Raw genomic sequence first — 14,925 nt, 5'->3', positions numbered from 1 at the left:
TCTCGTGAAACTCATTCAGAGCTTCCCAGTGAGGACAGTTGTCCCGCCGCTCGCTAGATGATGCTGCAGCCCGTTTTTATCAGAAAACGGGCTGCAGCATCATCTCAAAGGAAAACGATAAAATGTAGACGACAGTGTTCCGCCGTTATTTAACCCTTGTTAATATGGTGTTTTTACCGCGTTCGCACGAAAAGTACTTACATTCAAGCACATTGCTTAGGAAGGATGAGAACGGTATGTGAAATTGTTGTTTGTGTGCTGCTTGCGTCCTCAAATATCTTCCGCATTGTTTAAAACCAACCACGGCCTACAATAGTTGGTAGGCTGCTAAGTAAGCTAGTGCACATACTTGTTATATTCGCACAGGTCTTGTTGTCGCCTATTTGGCCGACAAGGAGCGCTAATGCGATCATAACCTATACAACATGCCCAAAAACCGATGAAGGATATCCGGCTTATATTTCACCTGAAACAGCGATAAAACTGTTTGGTCAGTAAGCAGGGGGGGCATCGATTAAACAGTGCGTTTCCCCCACAAAAAATAACAATAATTATGTCATGTTTGTCTCTCAGATGCTCCCATCATCTGTAGGACCGTGAAAACCCCTCCCCTGCTGCTGTGGGCGTAGATGGCACCATGCTGGATAACACCGGTGATCAAGTGGAGCAGCAGTCTGGGCGCTGCTCAGACTGTGGGTGCAGTTTTAATCTTTCACATCCTGACTCTGAGCCTGATTCCGATGACACTCCAGCCGATCCTAAACAGCAGAATAAAACAGACAGTTCTTCCAAATGCCCATCTTGCCAGGCAGGCAGCAGCCCCCAGAATGGACGCCGGCCACACCGGCGCATCCGCCTGGACCCTCACAGCTGCAGCCTGTGCTCCAAAACCTTCATCTCTTCCGCTCACCTGACCCTTCACCTTGCTTCTCACAATAAGGAAAGGAAGTTCAAATGTAACACCTGTGGCAAGTTCTTCCATCAGTCCTCCCACCTAATGGCACACAAGATAATCCACAGCGGAGACAGGCCGTTTAAATGCCCAGATTGTGGTAAGACCTTTGGGCGCGCTTCACACCTGAAGACCCACCGTCGACTCCACACAGGCGAAAAACCTTTTAAATGCACTTACTGTGACAAGTCCTTCACCCAGAAGGCTGGGCTACTGGCACACGTTCGTCTGCACACCGGGGAGAGACCATACAAGTGCGAGCAGTGTGGCGAGGGCTTTCGCTCTTTGTCACTGCTGCTCTCTCACAAGGCTCAAGAGGCTTCCGGACAGGCCAAGTCACTGTCGCCACCACCGCTCAGCCAGCCTCAGAAAACACAAACCAACGGCGAAGATCTGAAATGCGGTGTCTGCTGTCGCACTTTTGTCAGGTCATCTTATATCAGGCTGCACATTCGCCTCAACAAAGGACAGAGACCTTATCACTGCAAAGTGTGCAACAAGACTTTTGTCAAACTGGAAACATTTGTGAACCACTGTGACAAACACCTGAGACAGAAAAAGGATAAAAATAAGGGGGTGGAAGACAAAGTCGTCAAACCTCCCCTGTTTGTTCCGCTCTCCAGGCCTTCTTCTCCTGAGTCCTTACCTGCTCAGCAGCTATCCCAGGAGGTCAACACACGCTCCAGAGCAAAAGCAAAGATTAAAACAGAGCCATAGCCAGAAGGAGAGCGTCAGCTGAGACAGAGATGGTGGCAGTAGTGTAATGTTGGTGTTTTAAAAGGTTAAATGTTTACAGATGATGGTAAGAAAGGGACAAACACCAGATTGGTAGTTGAAACAGTTCCAATTTTTATTTAATTTATATCAATGTGAGTTCACTAATTGTTATTTTAAGATGGTGATTTCCATTGTGAGCAGTTATCTTTAAGCACTATAATATTTTTATTGAGGTATCTTTTAGGCTAATGTTTGTAACATTTCAGAGGCGTACATTGTTCTGATCTTACAATGTTAAAATGAAAAAAAAGGTCATATCTTAAACCATTGTAATTTATGGTTTTCATTAATCTGTTCTTCTAAATGCATAAAAGCCTAGTGGCATGTATGTACAAACAATAAAAAATGTAAGTTAAATGCTTATTGTAAAACAATATGCCATTTGATGAAAAGTAACCTAGTGTGACTCAACTTTGTCTTTTTTTTGCATCTCAGTAAACAAAAAAAACAACAACTGATGTTCCAGCTGTGCGACACAGTGCTGCTTTATGTAAAGTACTTTTGCCCTTCAATAAAAATGAGCAGTAAACGTGCTCTTAGGGTGGTGTGATTGCAGCAATCGGGCTCATCACTATGATAGCAGGAATTCCTCTGGCACATTCATTGCAACATGTGAGCAACACACCAGTCCGCTTCAGCAGCAGTCTCACAGCCGAACAGTTTAATTTTATTAGACTGTTTTTCTATTTTAGATCTTCACCGGTGATGAGCGAATATGTGTCACCTCCACATGGGGAAACTCTTTGTTCCAGCCTAAGGACAGAGGGGAGGGGGAAACAGCAAGTGAACAACTTTATGGGCAGGGTTAAGTTAGGAGGTTGTGCAACAACAATGCAAAAGACAAACAAAAGACCCTTCCAAAGAACACTCATATAAAAAGTAATAAAGAAACCTTCCAATTCCTTATAATCAATACATATCTCAGATAAAGTGCATATAGTAAATGAAGATGTTTGCCTGGGAGTTGTCTGGATTGTCTGTGCTCCCTTTAATGGTCCAGTGCAGGGTAACGGTCATGTGGCGCCTCCAGACAGGATTTCTCTGGAGGACAATGGTTCCACTGATCGAGTCTCCTGCGCATACACTTACTGGCCTGTCTAGCATGAACAATGTCTGCTTCCAGTGTGTTGGCCTGTAGGGAAAAGGGACTAGTTAGTATAAAATCATATTTAACTAATTATGCATCAGATTGTTTTTGTGCTTTTCATGTTTTCACCCAGAGTTGGGGCCGGTGTTTAGCTCCACAGTTGCGCCTCCTGCCTCCAGGCTCTCGAAGCAAACAGTGAACCAGGCGGTGAATCCATGGAAAACTCCAGACTTCTCCACACAAAAATGAAACTGACCCTTCATTTCCTGAGAAACGAAACAGTCAAGCATTAGTAATAAAATCCAAGTTGGCTCATTTATAACTTTCCCATAAAAAATAAATAAAAAATGACCTCGAGATCTCCCACTTGTAAAGTGTACATGTCGAGGGAGATGACATCACAAGGAGCAGCGAGGCAGTCACATGGTTCAATGATGTGGCTGAACTTGGGCTTGGTGAAGAACTCCTGCTGTGCCAAAGGCCTCCAGAAACAAAAGTATTTAGCACAAGGGTAAAATGAATTATCAGTGTACTCGTAAATTATTCTAACCTTATATATTTCTAGCCAATATGTGATGAACTCTGATATATAAAAATGTTAAATGCAGGAGCATCTTAACCTCCAAGTGCATTGTATTTAGTCAGCTAAACAAAATATTATTGTAAATACTGATGAACAAAAAACAAGTCCCCAGATGAAAAAGTTTCACGTTAGATTTCAATTGCAACATTAAAGATAAGTCAGTTATCCCTATTTCTGTATTGTAAAGCGCTATATAAGTAAACCTTATTTACTTGTTACAGAAATTTGTGGTAAAAAACCTGGCTATGTTACATTGTAATTGTAATTTACATACATAAAACTGATGATGCCAAATTTTGTGTTATTATTTCAAAATTACAACTTACAAGATAATAACCTGAAAATCTGACATATCACTTTTCAGTAATGGACACAAGCTTTCATAGTTTGGTCCTAATACTGCCAGGTTTTTTTATTTTACACTAGTGGAAATGTAGTAATGGGAACACACATTAAAAGAGTGATCACTTACATTTTGGGGCTATTTATCACCAACCTATCAATATTCAATCAATAAAAGTAATTTCACTTTGTACTGGTGACAAACTACAGCAATTCCTACGTTTAATTGATCGGGCAGCGGGACAGAACAAGAGCTGAAACTGACTCTTCATTTCCTGAGAAGTTTAAAGTTCTAGAGCTCTAACGTGTTGCTGACATGGTAGAAACAGCAACACAGACAGCTCACTGAGCAGTAATACAGAAATATATTTATTGTACTGCTCTGTGTGCTTGTGATGATCAAATCACCAGAGTAGAGTTTTTGAAGAAATAATCTCATATTATTTGCAGCTCCAGTGCTGCATTTTGCTCTCATCGTTTTATAATCTTTACATATTGAGGTTAGATGCTCTTATATTGTTGATATTGTCCCTGATTGCACCATGCTGTCCACAGCTGATTTTGTGTGGAAAAAGAATGATGTGTAAAAGACTTTTTATGTGAACGTGCACAGAGCCTGAAGCAGAAAGACTGGCTGTTGATAGCACAGCATCATGAAGCCTCTTATCTCAGACTGGGGTTTTAGTTTCTATCAAGCCAGCTAAATCAAGAAAGCCTGGATGTGTTGAACTTGCTTTGCAATATAAGTGTTTAAGGCAACGCATGAACTGGCACAAGGCTGTCTCTCAGATATGAATCAGAGAGGATGATTCATTCAAAGCTGGCCATCTAGTGGTAAAACAGATTTTAACACAAGCACATAAAGTAAGAAATCAGCCATTACTGGACTTAATAAAACAAACAAACAAACAAACAAACAAACAAACAGACAGACAGACAGACAGACAGACAGACAGACAGACAGACAGACAGACAGACAGACAGATAGATAGATAGATAGATAGATAGATAGATAGATAGATAGACACATACATACATATACACACACACAAACACACGCATATCTGTAAGTGACAGGACATTCCTCACTGTCAACTGTGAACTAATGGCTCTTACTGAAGAGGAGTGAAGTCGAGGCCATATGGCTGCTCCCAGAAGGCCATTTTCTCGGCATAATAGCTGTCGGCCTGACATGGCACAAAGGTGAGGGCCGCAGAAGAGGGCCATATCGTGCCACCATCTCTAAGCCAGCGGTCCCTGGCCAGCAGAACTGACTCCACCATGAACTCAAACTAGAGCATGGGGAAAAGGCAAAACAAACAACAATGAAAGAAGCAATGTGGTATAGTAAAACCTGAACATGGGTAAGAGCAGAAAAGGATGTCCCACAACAATGTATTTTTCTTAAAGTAGCAGGACAGGAAGTGTTATAATTACCAGAAGGCAGTTACCCATCCACTCAGAAACCAGGACGTCCACCTGTTCAGGCAGCTCAATCTCCTCAGCCCGCCCCTGAAGCACCGTGACCACCTCATCATAGCCGTTCTGCTTCACCAGCTGCCTGGTGTACTCTGCCATTGAACTCGCCTCCACAGCATACACCTACAACACCACAGATAATCTCCTTCTGTGCACTCTATACATCATGCTGTTTCCTCAATGCAGCAACACTCTTTGTCCAGCAGATGGAAGTAGAAGTACACCAATGTTCAATACCTAACTGGTGATTTTGCTCCTCTAAGTAACCACATTTATGTGAAAGATTTTACTTTTGGACCCTTAGATTCTAATTCGTTTTTGTTATTTGGCAGGAAACTTAAACTTAACTCACAATATATGCAGATTTTTCCTCATTATTTAAAAATGAATGCAATCTCATTTCATTTCAATCTGATTTCATTTCTCCTTATAACACAAAATCCAAGATTCAACATTACCATTGAGGGGCGTGCCAACTGAGCGCAGAACAGACTGATGATGCCAGTCCCACAGCCGAGGTCCATTACCCTCTTGCTGCTGAGAGAAGCACTGTTGCTGAGAATAACCTGCCGGTATGCCTCAGTGCGGCTCTTGTCTGACAGCATCTCCAGGTGAAGCCTCTGTGTCGTGAAACATGACTAAATGAAACACAGTGCCTAAAAAATGTATGTACAGCAAACTGACAGGTAGCCACTGGCAGTTTATTTAATGCTCAAAAGTTAGACATTTTTTTAACTATAATAAAATACTGATCAAAGCAGTGATCAGTCACATAACTGTGCCCCTGTTAAACCTAACTCTTTATAATGAAAAGTGGCTTCATAAAATAAAACGTTAATTTCTAAATGGCAATATGAAATAAAATCAGACATATAAAATTTGCTTGAATTAAACAAGAGTTTTTGATAATTAATCGACTGATAAATAAACGACTCCAAATGGGATCCAAATAAATTCCCAAAACACAGCAGGGTCTAGTTACATGCTTTCCCCCCTTGTTTATCAGGGGTAATGCATTCAAGAAAAGGCTTACATGTGTATATTTGGAAATCAGGGTCTAAAAGCAATCTTTTATCTATTCTGAGCATGGTTTCCAAGCATCTCAGGAGTAAATATATCACTGGAAACTCTGAATCATGCACCACTGAGGACCATCATCTTAAACCAGCACAGCTACATTGCAGGGTAGTGTCGACAAAAGACGATGCTTAGACGCATGGCTGCTTAACGCGCTGGGAAACAGTTTATACTCGCATATTATGATCAAATCATCATTATCTTCAAGTTCATGATAATAATCTGGACATATGCAAAGCAATACACTTCTTTAAAATGTCCAACCAGCGTTCCATAATTGCCAAAGTATTCTTCATCTTGCCACGGGTCTTCTATTGAGGGGTCCTCCTCCTCCTCCCCTGCAGCATCCTGGCTCATGTAGCTGGCAGGGACATAACCTATGACCCCCTGCAGCTCTGCCCACCACCACTCTGAGGAGGGCTTCGCGTGCACGAGCAATCTGTCCCCTCTGCTGAAACTAAGCTGTGAGACCAAAAAAAAAAAGTCACACGGTTATTGCTGATACCCCCACCTCCCATTTTAAGGCTAGGATCTCGGAGGTCTGCGGGTCTCTCTGACCTGATCGGTGCTACTTCCAGTGAAATCTGACCGGGCAACGTACTCCTCACAGGACGCCTCATCCTCATCCTCCGTCTGCATATTTGCTTTTGACACTTTCGCTGGTTGTTTTTCTCTAACAAACAAGCCAAACCATTTCACGTGCAGAGCAACTAAAAAAAACTACAAAAAAACCCCACTGTGTGTTTAGAGTGAATCGAGCGGCGAAACTCCTACTTTCAGCTACAGCGCGCACTGCAAACACTTCCTGTTTCGACGTAAGGTTGCGTTATCAAGCCTTCACGTGCTGTCGGAAGTTTCGAAACTGTAAGTTCATCTCAAACGAAATAACACGACATTTAACCCTGCATTTACTGCATTGTGCACCAAATATTATTAAGCTTCATTATGAGATACGTTGGTCTTCATATTCGGTTTGTTTCACAGTTGCATTTTCGTCCTTCTTCTGGTGTCATATTCACTTCTATTTCCAAATGGCCTCTATGTTAATATCACGTTAAGTAACTGGCCGACTTGAAGCTTGTGTAAAGCGACCCTTCACTGAAAGTTTCCTGAAAGACCAAAGAACAGAATTTCACAATTTCCTGGACAAAATGTTTGACTTAAAAGAAAATGACTTGAGGGTATGAAAAATTTATTTTTGATCTGCACGCTTTTCCCGTTGCCTCAAATTTAAACATTAGGTTCTTGATTAAAAATAACCCTGGACCATTCATGCAAATACATAAAAAAATTTTTTTGCAAGAAGATAAAACAGATTTAATATACTGCTGGACATCTCAAAGAATTTTAGATATCCTTCCATCCACTTTCTCAAAAACTTAGATCATAAAAGCTATAAAAAGGAAAGCATCCCGGACAAGTCGCCAGTTTATCCATACCTCTATATCAGACTTTAAATTTTTTTTGCCTTATTTATTCCTTTTTTGAATGAGTTTTTTTTAAAGCACTAGTTTTTTTCTAGTGCACTTTCTGCAGAGATTCAAGCAAAATCATTGTTGTCTTGTGTGTCTGCAATGAAATATTAAGATATATTATACAGTTAAAAATAAAATAATGTAAAAACCAAAATATAACAAAAATATTTATTAACAAATTATACAAATTAATAACACACGCACACACACAGAAAAAAAAAATACATAAGTTTGAAGCTCAAACAGTTCACAACTTAAATTCCTAAAACACATCCACTGATTCCAGCGAGGAAGAAGGTACATTTTAAACATGGACCACTTCAAACTAACCAGTTCATGTCAAGAATCCACAAAAGAAAAGCCATGGCATGAAGTTTGAGGTCTAGTTGAGTTTGTATGGGATAAACATGTTTCTCCCTTAACTCTGTAAATCGATAGACTTTGTAGTATTCAGTCCTCCTGAGTGTTTTAGTTTGATGTTCAACATGATGATCAAACATGTAGAACTGTTTTCAGAAGCATATCACATTCTTGGTAAAAAAAAACCAAAAGTCTCAGCTGTCTTTTGTCTTTGCCTTGAGAAAGGGCTTATGGAGGACGTCAAAGAGTCGTCTTGCCTGTAAACACAAAATGTCAACATGTTAAGTCATCAAACACTTCATCTACGCCGTGTATATTTATACTCAGCACATGTGTTTTCCTCACTTTTTGTGGTCCAAGTCCTGGGCAGACAACCAAATCTTCCTTAGAGGCACTGACGATTCCTTCTACAGACTGAAGAATACATCATGTCTGTTTATTGATTGGATCATATCCACTGACAACATGACTGAACTACAATTACACACTCGCAGTTGTTCATGAACCAATCAAGTTGCACATCTCCCTTTAGGCTTTTCAGACTCTTGTGGTATATATAGTGAGTCTTTAAAGAAATTTAATAAACATGATTAATTAATACTTGAAGTGAAAATTGTGAAAAATGAGGCACTCACAGAGAACGCAGACAGCAAAGTAATGGCATCAGTTTTGTTGATAGACTTCACAGTTGTCAGGCAATCTGTAACCTTGAAGTAAGCAGAGATCCAATCAGCATTTTCAGTATTCATGGTCTTAAAGCTACTGCAACATTTTGGCAAATACTGTACATTCCCATGTTATCATATCTTCCATGACATTTCTATAACATCTATTTCTTTTATTAAATGGGCACAAGTAGGCGAAAAGACAAAAAAAGCACCAAGAGCTCACATAGAAAACAGTGACTCTACACACACCTTTGACAGGTAGTCTTTTTCGACTTGCTCCTTCAGCATGTCAGCTGGCTTCTTTTCATACGACTTATACGTTTCCAGGTAGCGACCTGCCTCTTCTGGACTGGCAGTTCAAAATGAAAACGACAGAAAACAACAAAACACATTTAAAAAGACAAGAAGTGTTTGACTTTGTCTTTGAACTATAGTTTTTAGATGTTGGAGCCAGAATCACACTGATTATTTATTTTATATATGTGTCTTGTAGCAAGCTGCTTACCTCCAAGCCAAGATGAGAGTGCAGTCAGCCATGATGCACATGCGAGCCAGCTCTTTTAACGCATGATGAGGATCTTTCTGTAGTTGAACAGATGTTAGGGTTAAAACAAAATACAACAACAATTCATTCTTAAAGACTTCATGAAGTCACATTATTCCTTTAGATTTGCTACAAATTGAGATGTTGTAACATTTTTTCATTTTGACCCAAATCTGAGTCTTCTTACACAGTATCTATTATTTGGCAGCTCTGAGACCTTTATTTTCCTACGCACAGTGCCAAAAATAGTCTCCAGCTGCACCTCTTCACACTTCATTTACACCACTGTTAGCGAAACTAATTCAGCTGAGGCAAGATATACTTCACAAATGAGTAGATCTGCATTGATCACTTACATTAAGCTGCTAAAGGAGAGCTGTAATGTCCTGAAAAGATTGTTGTCTTGTTAATATATAAAACTTTTGGATGTTTACATTTTTGTCAGCAATTCATAAGGCTAGCTGACGTTACCAACCTGACAGCTGTTATCGTTAGATAATCCACAGTTTCATAGAGGTAATTTGTTTCCCCGTTTCTGTTGTTCACTTGCTTAAAAGCCTCAAATTTTGTTTCTAGTATTACCCAGATGTCCCAAAGCGGCCCTGGAGACACGAACACTTGCAGAACTATCACAAATTTACTTTTGAGTTCTGTGGCAGATGTTTACACAGTATTTAACAAAGGTGAGTATAATCCTTTGAAACAGTGTTTAAATGATAAATGATGTAAATTATATCACCTTATGGCACTTGCATTCTCCTGAGCTGACATTTAGAGTAGTGATTCTTATGAAAAGTAACACTCTTTGCTGGACTTTCTCAATTTTGGACCTGTGGGTTTTGTCTGATCTGTATGTCTGCCTCATGGTTCCACATAGAAAAGAATTGTCAGAGGAACTGAATAATCTCAACACGAAGCTCCACAAAGATGGAAAAAACATAAAGAAAGATTGATTTCCACCTAAAAATCAGTGGAAGCACAGCTGCTGCAGCAGTAATCAGGAGGTACAAAATGAGCCATATTGCCACTCATCAGAGCTGCAGTGGCTGTCCTCCTAAAATGATGCCACCAACAGTGCACTGCTTGCACAATCCAGCTCTGAGAAACAGTTGGGTAAGTGCTTAAGACTTGGCACAGGGGTTATAAATGGAAATCAGAGTTTTTGTGACAGCTGTGAAGGACAATGCATAACATTAAGCTCAGTGGATGGCGTCCAAGTAAAAGAACTTGCTTGTTCTTCAGTACAAAACTGTAATATTAAACTTAGAGGAGAAAAAAAGGACATGGAAAAAAAAAACCCAAAACAAACCGATGAATATTGGGAGCACGTTCTTTGGGCAGTTGAGAACAATATAAATATGTTCAGTTCAAATGGGATCAAACATGTTTGATGAGGTGTGGATACATTGGTGCAAAAGGTGCTGGGGAGATTACCTTTATAGTTTGCACTATGAATGTACCAAAATACTGTCTGACACCATGACTCCTAATCTCCAGAAGCCGGCAGAAGAGGGATAATCCAGCATAATAATGATCCAAGGCACACTGCCCACATCACAATAGAGTTTCAAAAGTAGAGGGAAAAAACACTATGACCTGCCCTTTTCAGGTCAGACCAAGTATGCTGCCTGACTTGAATCCAACTGAACCAGTTTAAAGAGAAAGGATAGAGCAATACAAACCATCCACCTAATAAGAAAAAGAAAAAGTATACTCCATGAGGAGGAGGACTGAGTCTGTCGTGAAAAATAAAGATGGACACAAAGTATTAAAGTATAAAAAGATCTAAAATGCAGTAGCTGCACTGATTCTGCTTTTATTATAGTCGATCTAAACAGGATCTAAAATGAGTTACTTTAAGAGCAAATTCTGTTCAGCATAGATGTAATCCAGTTACAAGAAAACGACACAATTTTAAAACCAAGTGGTACTGCACAGGTGTGTACCCACGTCTGCTGTCTGTGTGCAAATCTTCTGAATGTAATACCACACAGCTGTGCAAAATGCAGTCATTATATTTCACAGATGTGTAGTGCACAACAAAAGAAAATGAAGCATGAGCGCAAATTAATTTGCATCACCACTGTTTTGATCCTGTCACAAGACGGCTTCTAGTTGCTTGGAGGAAGTGTAAAAGATTTAGATGAAAACAAAGAGAATAAGAAGATGGTATCAGTCTTGAAATCCTGTAGCAGGAAACTTTGTACAGCCTCCTCCTTTCCTGATATGTACAAACTGAAGCTATTCAGATATAGATTTCACAAGAGTAATGTTCAACAGCTTCTGAGGTACTGAATGATTAAAAAAGATGCAGGAGCTGCATTTGAAATAGAAAAAAAGTGCCTTAATGCATTATTTATGTGACTACAGTTTCAAATCACTTTGACGCATTTCTCACATCAGGAACACCATTCTCACCGCTCTTCTCAAATTAATAACACGCTTCCCCACCAACCTTAGCATTTCCCATTGCGTCTGTACAAACTGCTGTTGTTTCTGCACATACACTCCTTTACATTCCTTTTTAAGAATCTGAACACTTAACATTAGGCTCACGTTTTTGCAGTCAGTAAGGTTTTGATAAAAGTAGAACAATAAACACATTAAGACAATTGAGAAAAAACTCTAAACTGGACTGTATATTATAAGCATGTGCTATTTTTACTTTATCAGAGGAAATGACACCTTAGAATAGCTGCTGCAGCCATTCAAAGATCTTAATTTGATTAGATTTGACAATGACTGACACAGAGCATCCCCTAATGGTTTGATAAATAGTAATAATCTCCAAGTTACCACAAAGAAGTCAGGCCACTGAATGTTGAGAATACTTTAAATAATCAGTAATGCTAAAGAGCATCTTTACTTACCACGTCTACTTGAACCAGTAGCACTCGTAGTGTGAATGTGTGTCCAAGCTGTTTCAGACGGTCATGGATATAGTTTGGGTTGAGATTGTGATACCTCAGACTTTATGTCGAGTCAAAAAACAAACAAACAGAAAGAACATAAACCAACATCAAAGCAAAGCAAAATACACAATAGAAATAAAGCAAAGGAAAAAAGCATATTTTTTCAACAAATATAAGCATAGAAACCTTTTTTTTTTTTTTATAACAACATGATATTACAGTAACAGAAAAAAGTAAAACAAAAATGTTCCAGTGTGTGTGCAGTGACAACAACTTTTTCTTGCTCACATAAACAGAGTTTGTGAAGCACAAAAACCCACCTGAGGAAGAGAGCACAGGTTGTCTGTCCCAAGACATAATCTGGCACAACATCTCCAAACTCCCATGGGACACTCCTAACAAACTTCAGAATGGGGTTTCCTCTCTGTAGTGTTAGAAATAAGTTTTGGGGTTTTTGGGTGTCTTTTCAACATCGACTGCAATATATGCTCATAATAGAGTTGACACACTCCTCATTAAAAGCATTAACCCCATGTTGTAAAGGATGAACTAAGAGAGATAGAAAGAGTTGGGTGTAGAAGGTAAATTGCTACACACTTACAGAACACAGTATCAGACAAGAAAGGTTACTTGACCTTGAGTGTATAATAACAGGGTGCTATAGCCAACAAGAAATAGAGACTTCATTGTGTCAATTAAAGCTGACTTCAACATGAAAATAAAACATCGCTGGTAACAACTGTAAGGTAGGGAGCGGTTTTCTCACAAGATCCCTGACTAGAGGTTAATGACCGTTGCCATGCGGAAGAACCCTGAGGAGAACAAATCAGGGGGCGACAAGTCTAAACCATCGCATCTTCCCATCAACAGCTAATCACAATTATTTCCTGTTTTCATGTGTCTAATATATACTTTGAATTATGAATTGTACTTCACTTCTCCGTGTGCAGACTGCTTGACACTGAGGAGTCCACAGCTGTGCAAGCCAAAATCTGGGACACTAATAGGAATGCATGAAAGGACGCTACGGTTTTCTGTAAACCATAACCTGTTGGATCAAAGCTATATAGTTTTAATACATACCTGTCGAGGACTGACAATAATGGTGCTCCCAGATCCCACTGGTTTAGGACCGGAGCTGATGCCCGGTTCTGACCTTTGGCCGCTTCCCTCTATTTGACCCGTTGTAGCCTCTTGTGCCTCTTCACTCAGTTTGACATGGGGCCCTTTAGCCAAGTCCTGCACTGTTTTACATTTTTCTGTGCTGGAGGACACTGTAGATGGTTCACTTTGCCTCACACAGGTAACTTCAGCATTATCGCTCCTGGGCAACTTGGAGGCAGCATCTCTACGTGAAGCAGCAGCCGCATTGCTTTTACTCTGGACGATGTATTCTGCGTAGGAGACCGGCTGGGTCACTGACTGAGCAGGCTTTGTGGTAGCTGAAGCTGAAGTGCTTTGTCCAACTTTGGAAGCGAGTTGAAACTGTGGCTTTGGCTGAAACGCAATCACAATGATCAATCAACAATCACAATCAACTCTCTGAGAACCGATAATTTAACTATGAATTAAATCATATCAAACCACCATTCACGAGTCTGGAAATCCACCTGACGAAAACCCTTTATAGATACGTTTTTATAGCTCATTTTTAAACGAATCTTACGTTAAAAATTTAAATTGTATGCTTGAAGACTCGTTTGCTAGCAAGCCTGCTACGTAACCGTGAACTTATTTTTTTTTTAGCAAAATACAGACCGGTGTTCTTTCTTTAGTGAAAGCAGAATCGTCCAGGTTGATGTTAAATCTCTTCTTCATGTCTGTTGACAGCTGGAGAATTCTCAAGTAAAAACATTAAGTTGAACTTGCAAGAACTCGCTTTCTGACACACAATGCAAGGTTGCAACGGCACTTCCGGGCCAATCCTTTCAGAATAAAAGCACAAACACACAGCCTTTTCAGTTCCTTCTGTCACAGGATAAAAACAAGCGTTATTACGCGATAATTATGCACTAAACTAGACTGTTGGCATGACATGCAAGTAAGTTAAAACAACTTTATCAACACGACCTTAATTTGTCTTGATATTTCCGAATAATTAGTCCACGTTCACACAGACCCGCAACTGATTTGAAGGTTTTTTAACATTCATTTTAAGGACATTTTTAATGCGTGTCATTCCTCATTAGTGGGATTAGGTGTCCCACTTTAGCATTCGTTCCTCATGTCAAAGCATTGCCCCTAATTCTGTTTGGCTCTGATTTTCAAAGTGAATACATGTCTCAAAGAAACGTGTCTGTGATAAACCACCTATGCATCCCTGTTGAAATCCAAAGGCGATTCAAAGAGAGAACGGTGGCTTAAATATATGTTTTAACTGTTTTTTGCCCCTAAATTGAATGGATACAAGAGTCTATGAAGACTATTTATTAAAAATCTTAAAAATAAATCTAGCTTTCTATTCATACCAAATTCTGGAAAAATTATGAAAAACACTTCAGGCCGAAAATATTTCTAAACAAATATCAGCAGAAGTGCATCAAAACCAAAATCCAAGTTTGTTGAGTAAATAGCGTTCAAGAGAGTAGCTTAAACTACATGCCTAAACTATGTGTGCAGTGGACTAAATTTCCACACCACCACTTATGTACACGATATGGCTATATAGG

The 14,925-nt window shown here is 39.7% G+C and overlaps 3 protein-coding genes and 1 long non-coding RNA gene across 5 annotated transcripts in view; 2 read left to right on the top strand and 2 right to left on the bottom strand.

Annotated features, from left to right (window-relative positions):
- The window catches only part of LOC309691415, a 151,538-nt gene that overhangs the window by 32,333 nt on the left and 104,280 nt on the right, over nucleotides 1-14,925 (top strand). The gene's annotated exons all lie outside the window — the stretch shown is intronic.
- LOC309690859 (uncharacterized protein) lies at nucleotides 35-2,129 on the top strand. 2 transcript variants are annotated; one of them, XM_082508259.1, is made up of 3 exons: nucleotides 35-234; nucleotides 367-490; nucleotides 574-2,129. In XM_082508259.1, the coding sequence occupies exon 3, from the start codon at nucleotides 638-640 to the stop codon at nucleotides 1,667-1,669; it is 1,032 nt and encodes a 343-aa protein (XP_082364385.1). In that variant the 5' UTR covers nucleotides 35-234; nucleotides 367-490; nucleotides 574-637; the 3' UTR covers nucleotides 1,670-2,129. The 2 variants fall into 2 exon arrangements, with proteins under 2 accessions (XP_082364385.1, XP_082364384.1); XM_082508258.1 differs by lacking the exon at nucleotides 367-490.
- prmt2 (protein arginine methyltransferase 2) lies at nucleotides 1,778-7,116 on the bottom strand. Its single transcript, XM_082508257.1, has 9 exons — nucleotides 6,856-7,116; nucleotides 6,562-6,759; nucleotides 5,679-5,840; nucleotides 5,179-5,343; nucleotides 4,858-5,033; nucleotides 3,169-3,298; nucleotides 2,946-3,082; nucleotides 2,687-2,861; nucleotides 1,778-2,482 (listed from the first exon to the last, which is right to left on the bottom strand). Exons 1-9 carry the CDS (start codon nucleotides 6,934-6,936, stop codon nucleotides 2,450-2,452), a joined length of 1,257 nt encoding a protein of 418 aa, XP_082364383.1. The 5' UTR covers nucleotides 6,937-7,116; the 3' UTR covers nucleotides 1,778-2,449.
- Nucleotides 7,927-14,180, bottom strand: ercc1 (excision repair cross-complementation group 1). The gene is made up of 9 exons (XM_082507998.1): nucleotides 14,015-14,180; nucleotides 13,340-13,753; nucleotides 12,577-12,680; nucleotides 12,215-12,314; nucleotides 9,306-9,382; nucleotides 9,050-9,149; nucleotides 8,768-8,839; nucleotides 8,478-8,546; nucleotides 7,927-8,389 (listed from the first exon to the last, which is right to left on the bottom strand). Exons 1-9 carry the CDS (start codon nucleotides 14,072-14,074, stop codon nucleotides 8,327-8,329), a joined length of 1,059 nt encoding a protein of 352 aa, XP_082364124.1. The 5' UTR covers nucleotides 14,075-14,180; the 3' UTR covers nucleotides 7,927-8,326.

Source organism: Aulonocara stuartgranti (genome assembly GCF_965226115.1).
Source record: "Aulonocara stuartgranti genome assembly, chromosome: 16".
Lineage (NCBI taxonomy): Eukaryota > Metazoa > Chordata > Actinopteri > Cichliformes > Cichlidae > Aulonocara > Aulonocara stuartgranti.
Note: the sequence above shows the minus strand (reverse complement) of the source record. Positions and strands in the feature narration are given on the sequence as shown.

Excerpts from the sequence above, each read along its gene's own strand:
- LOC309690859 (XM_082508258.1), top strand. The coding sequence starts at position 638 with ATGCTGGATAACACCGGTGATCAAGTGGAGCAGCAGTCTGGGCGCTGC.
- ercc1 (XM_082507998.1), bottom strand. The coding sequence starts at position 14,074 with ATGAAGAAGAGATTTAACATCAACCTGGACGATTCTGCTTTCACTAAA. Across the intron at positions 13,754-14,014 it reads TCACTAAAGAAAGAACACCG|CCAAAGCCACAGTTTCAACT; the intron begins GTCTGTATTTTG and ends ATTGCGTTTCAG. Across the intron at positions 9,150-9,305 it reads ACTCTCATCTTGGCTTGGAG|TCCAGAAGAGGCAGGTCGCT; the intron begins GTAAGCAGCTTG and ends TTGAACTGCCAG.
- prmt2 (XM_082508257.1), bottom strand. The coding sequence starts at position 6,936 with ATGCAGACGGAGGATGAGGATGAGGCGTCCTGTGAGGAGTACGTTGCC. Across the intron at positions 5,034-5,178 it reads GGATGGGTAACTGCCTTCTG|TTTGAGTTCATGGTGGAGTC; the intron begins GTAATTATAACA and ends CCCATGCTCTAG. Across the intron at positions 2,483-2,686 it reads ACAATCCAGACAACTCCCAG|GCTGGAACAAAGAGTTTCCC; the intron begins GCAAACATCTTC and ends CTCTGTCCTTAG.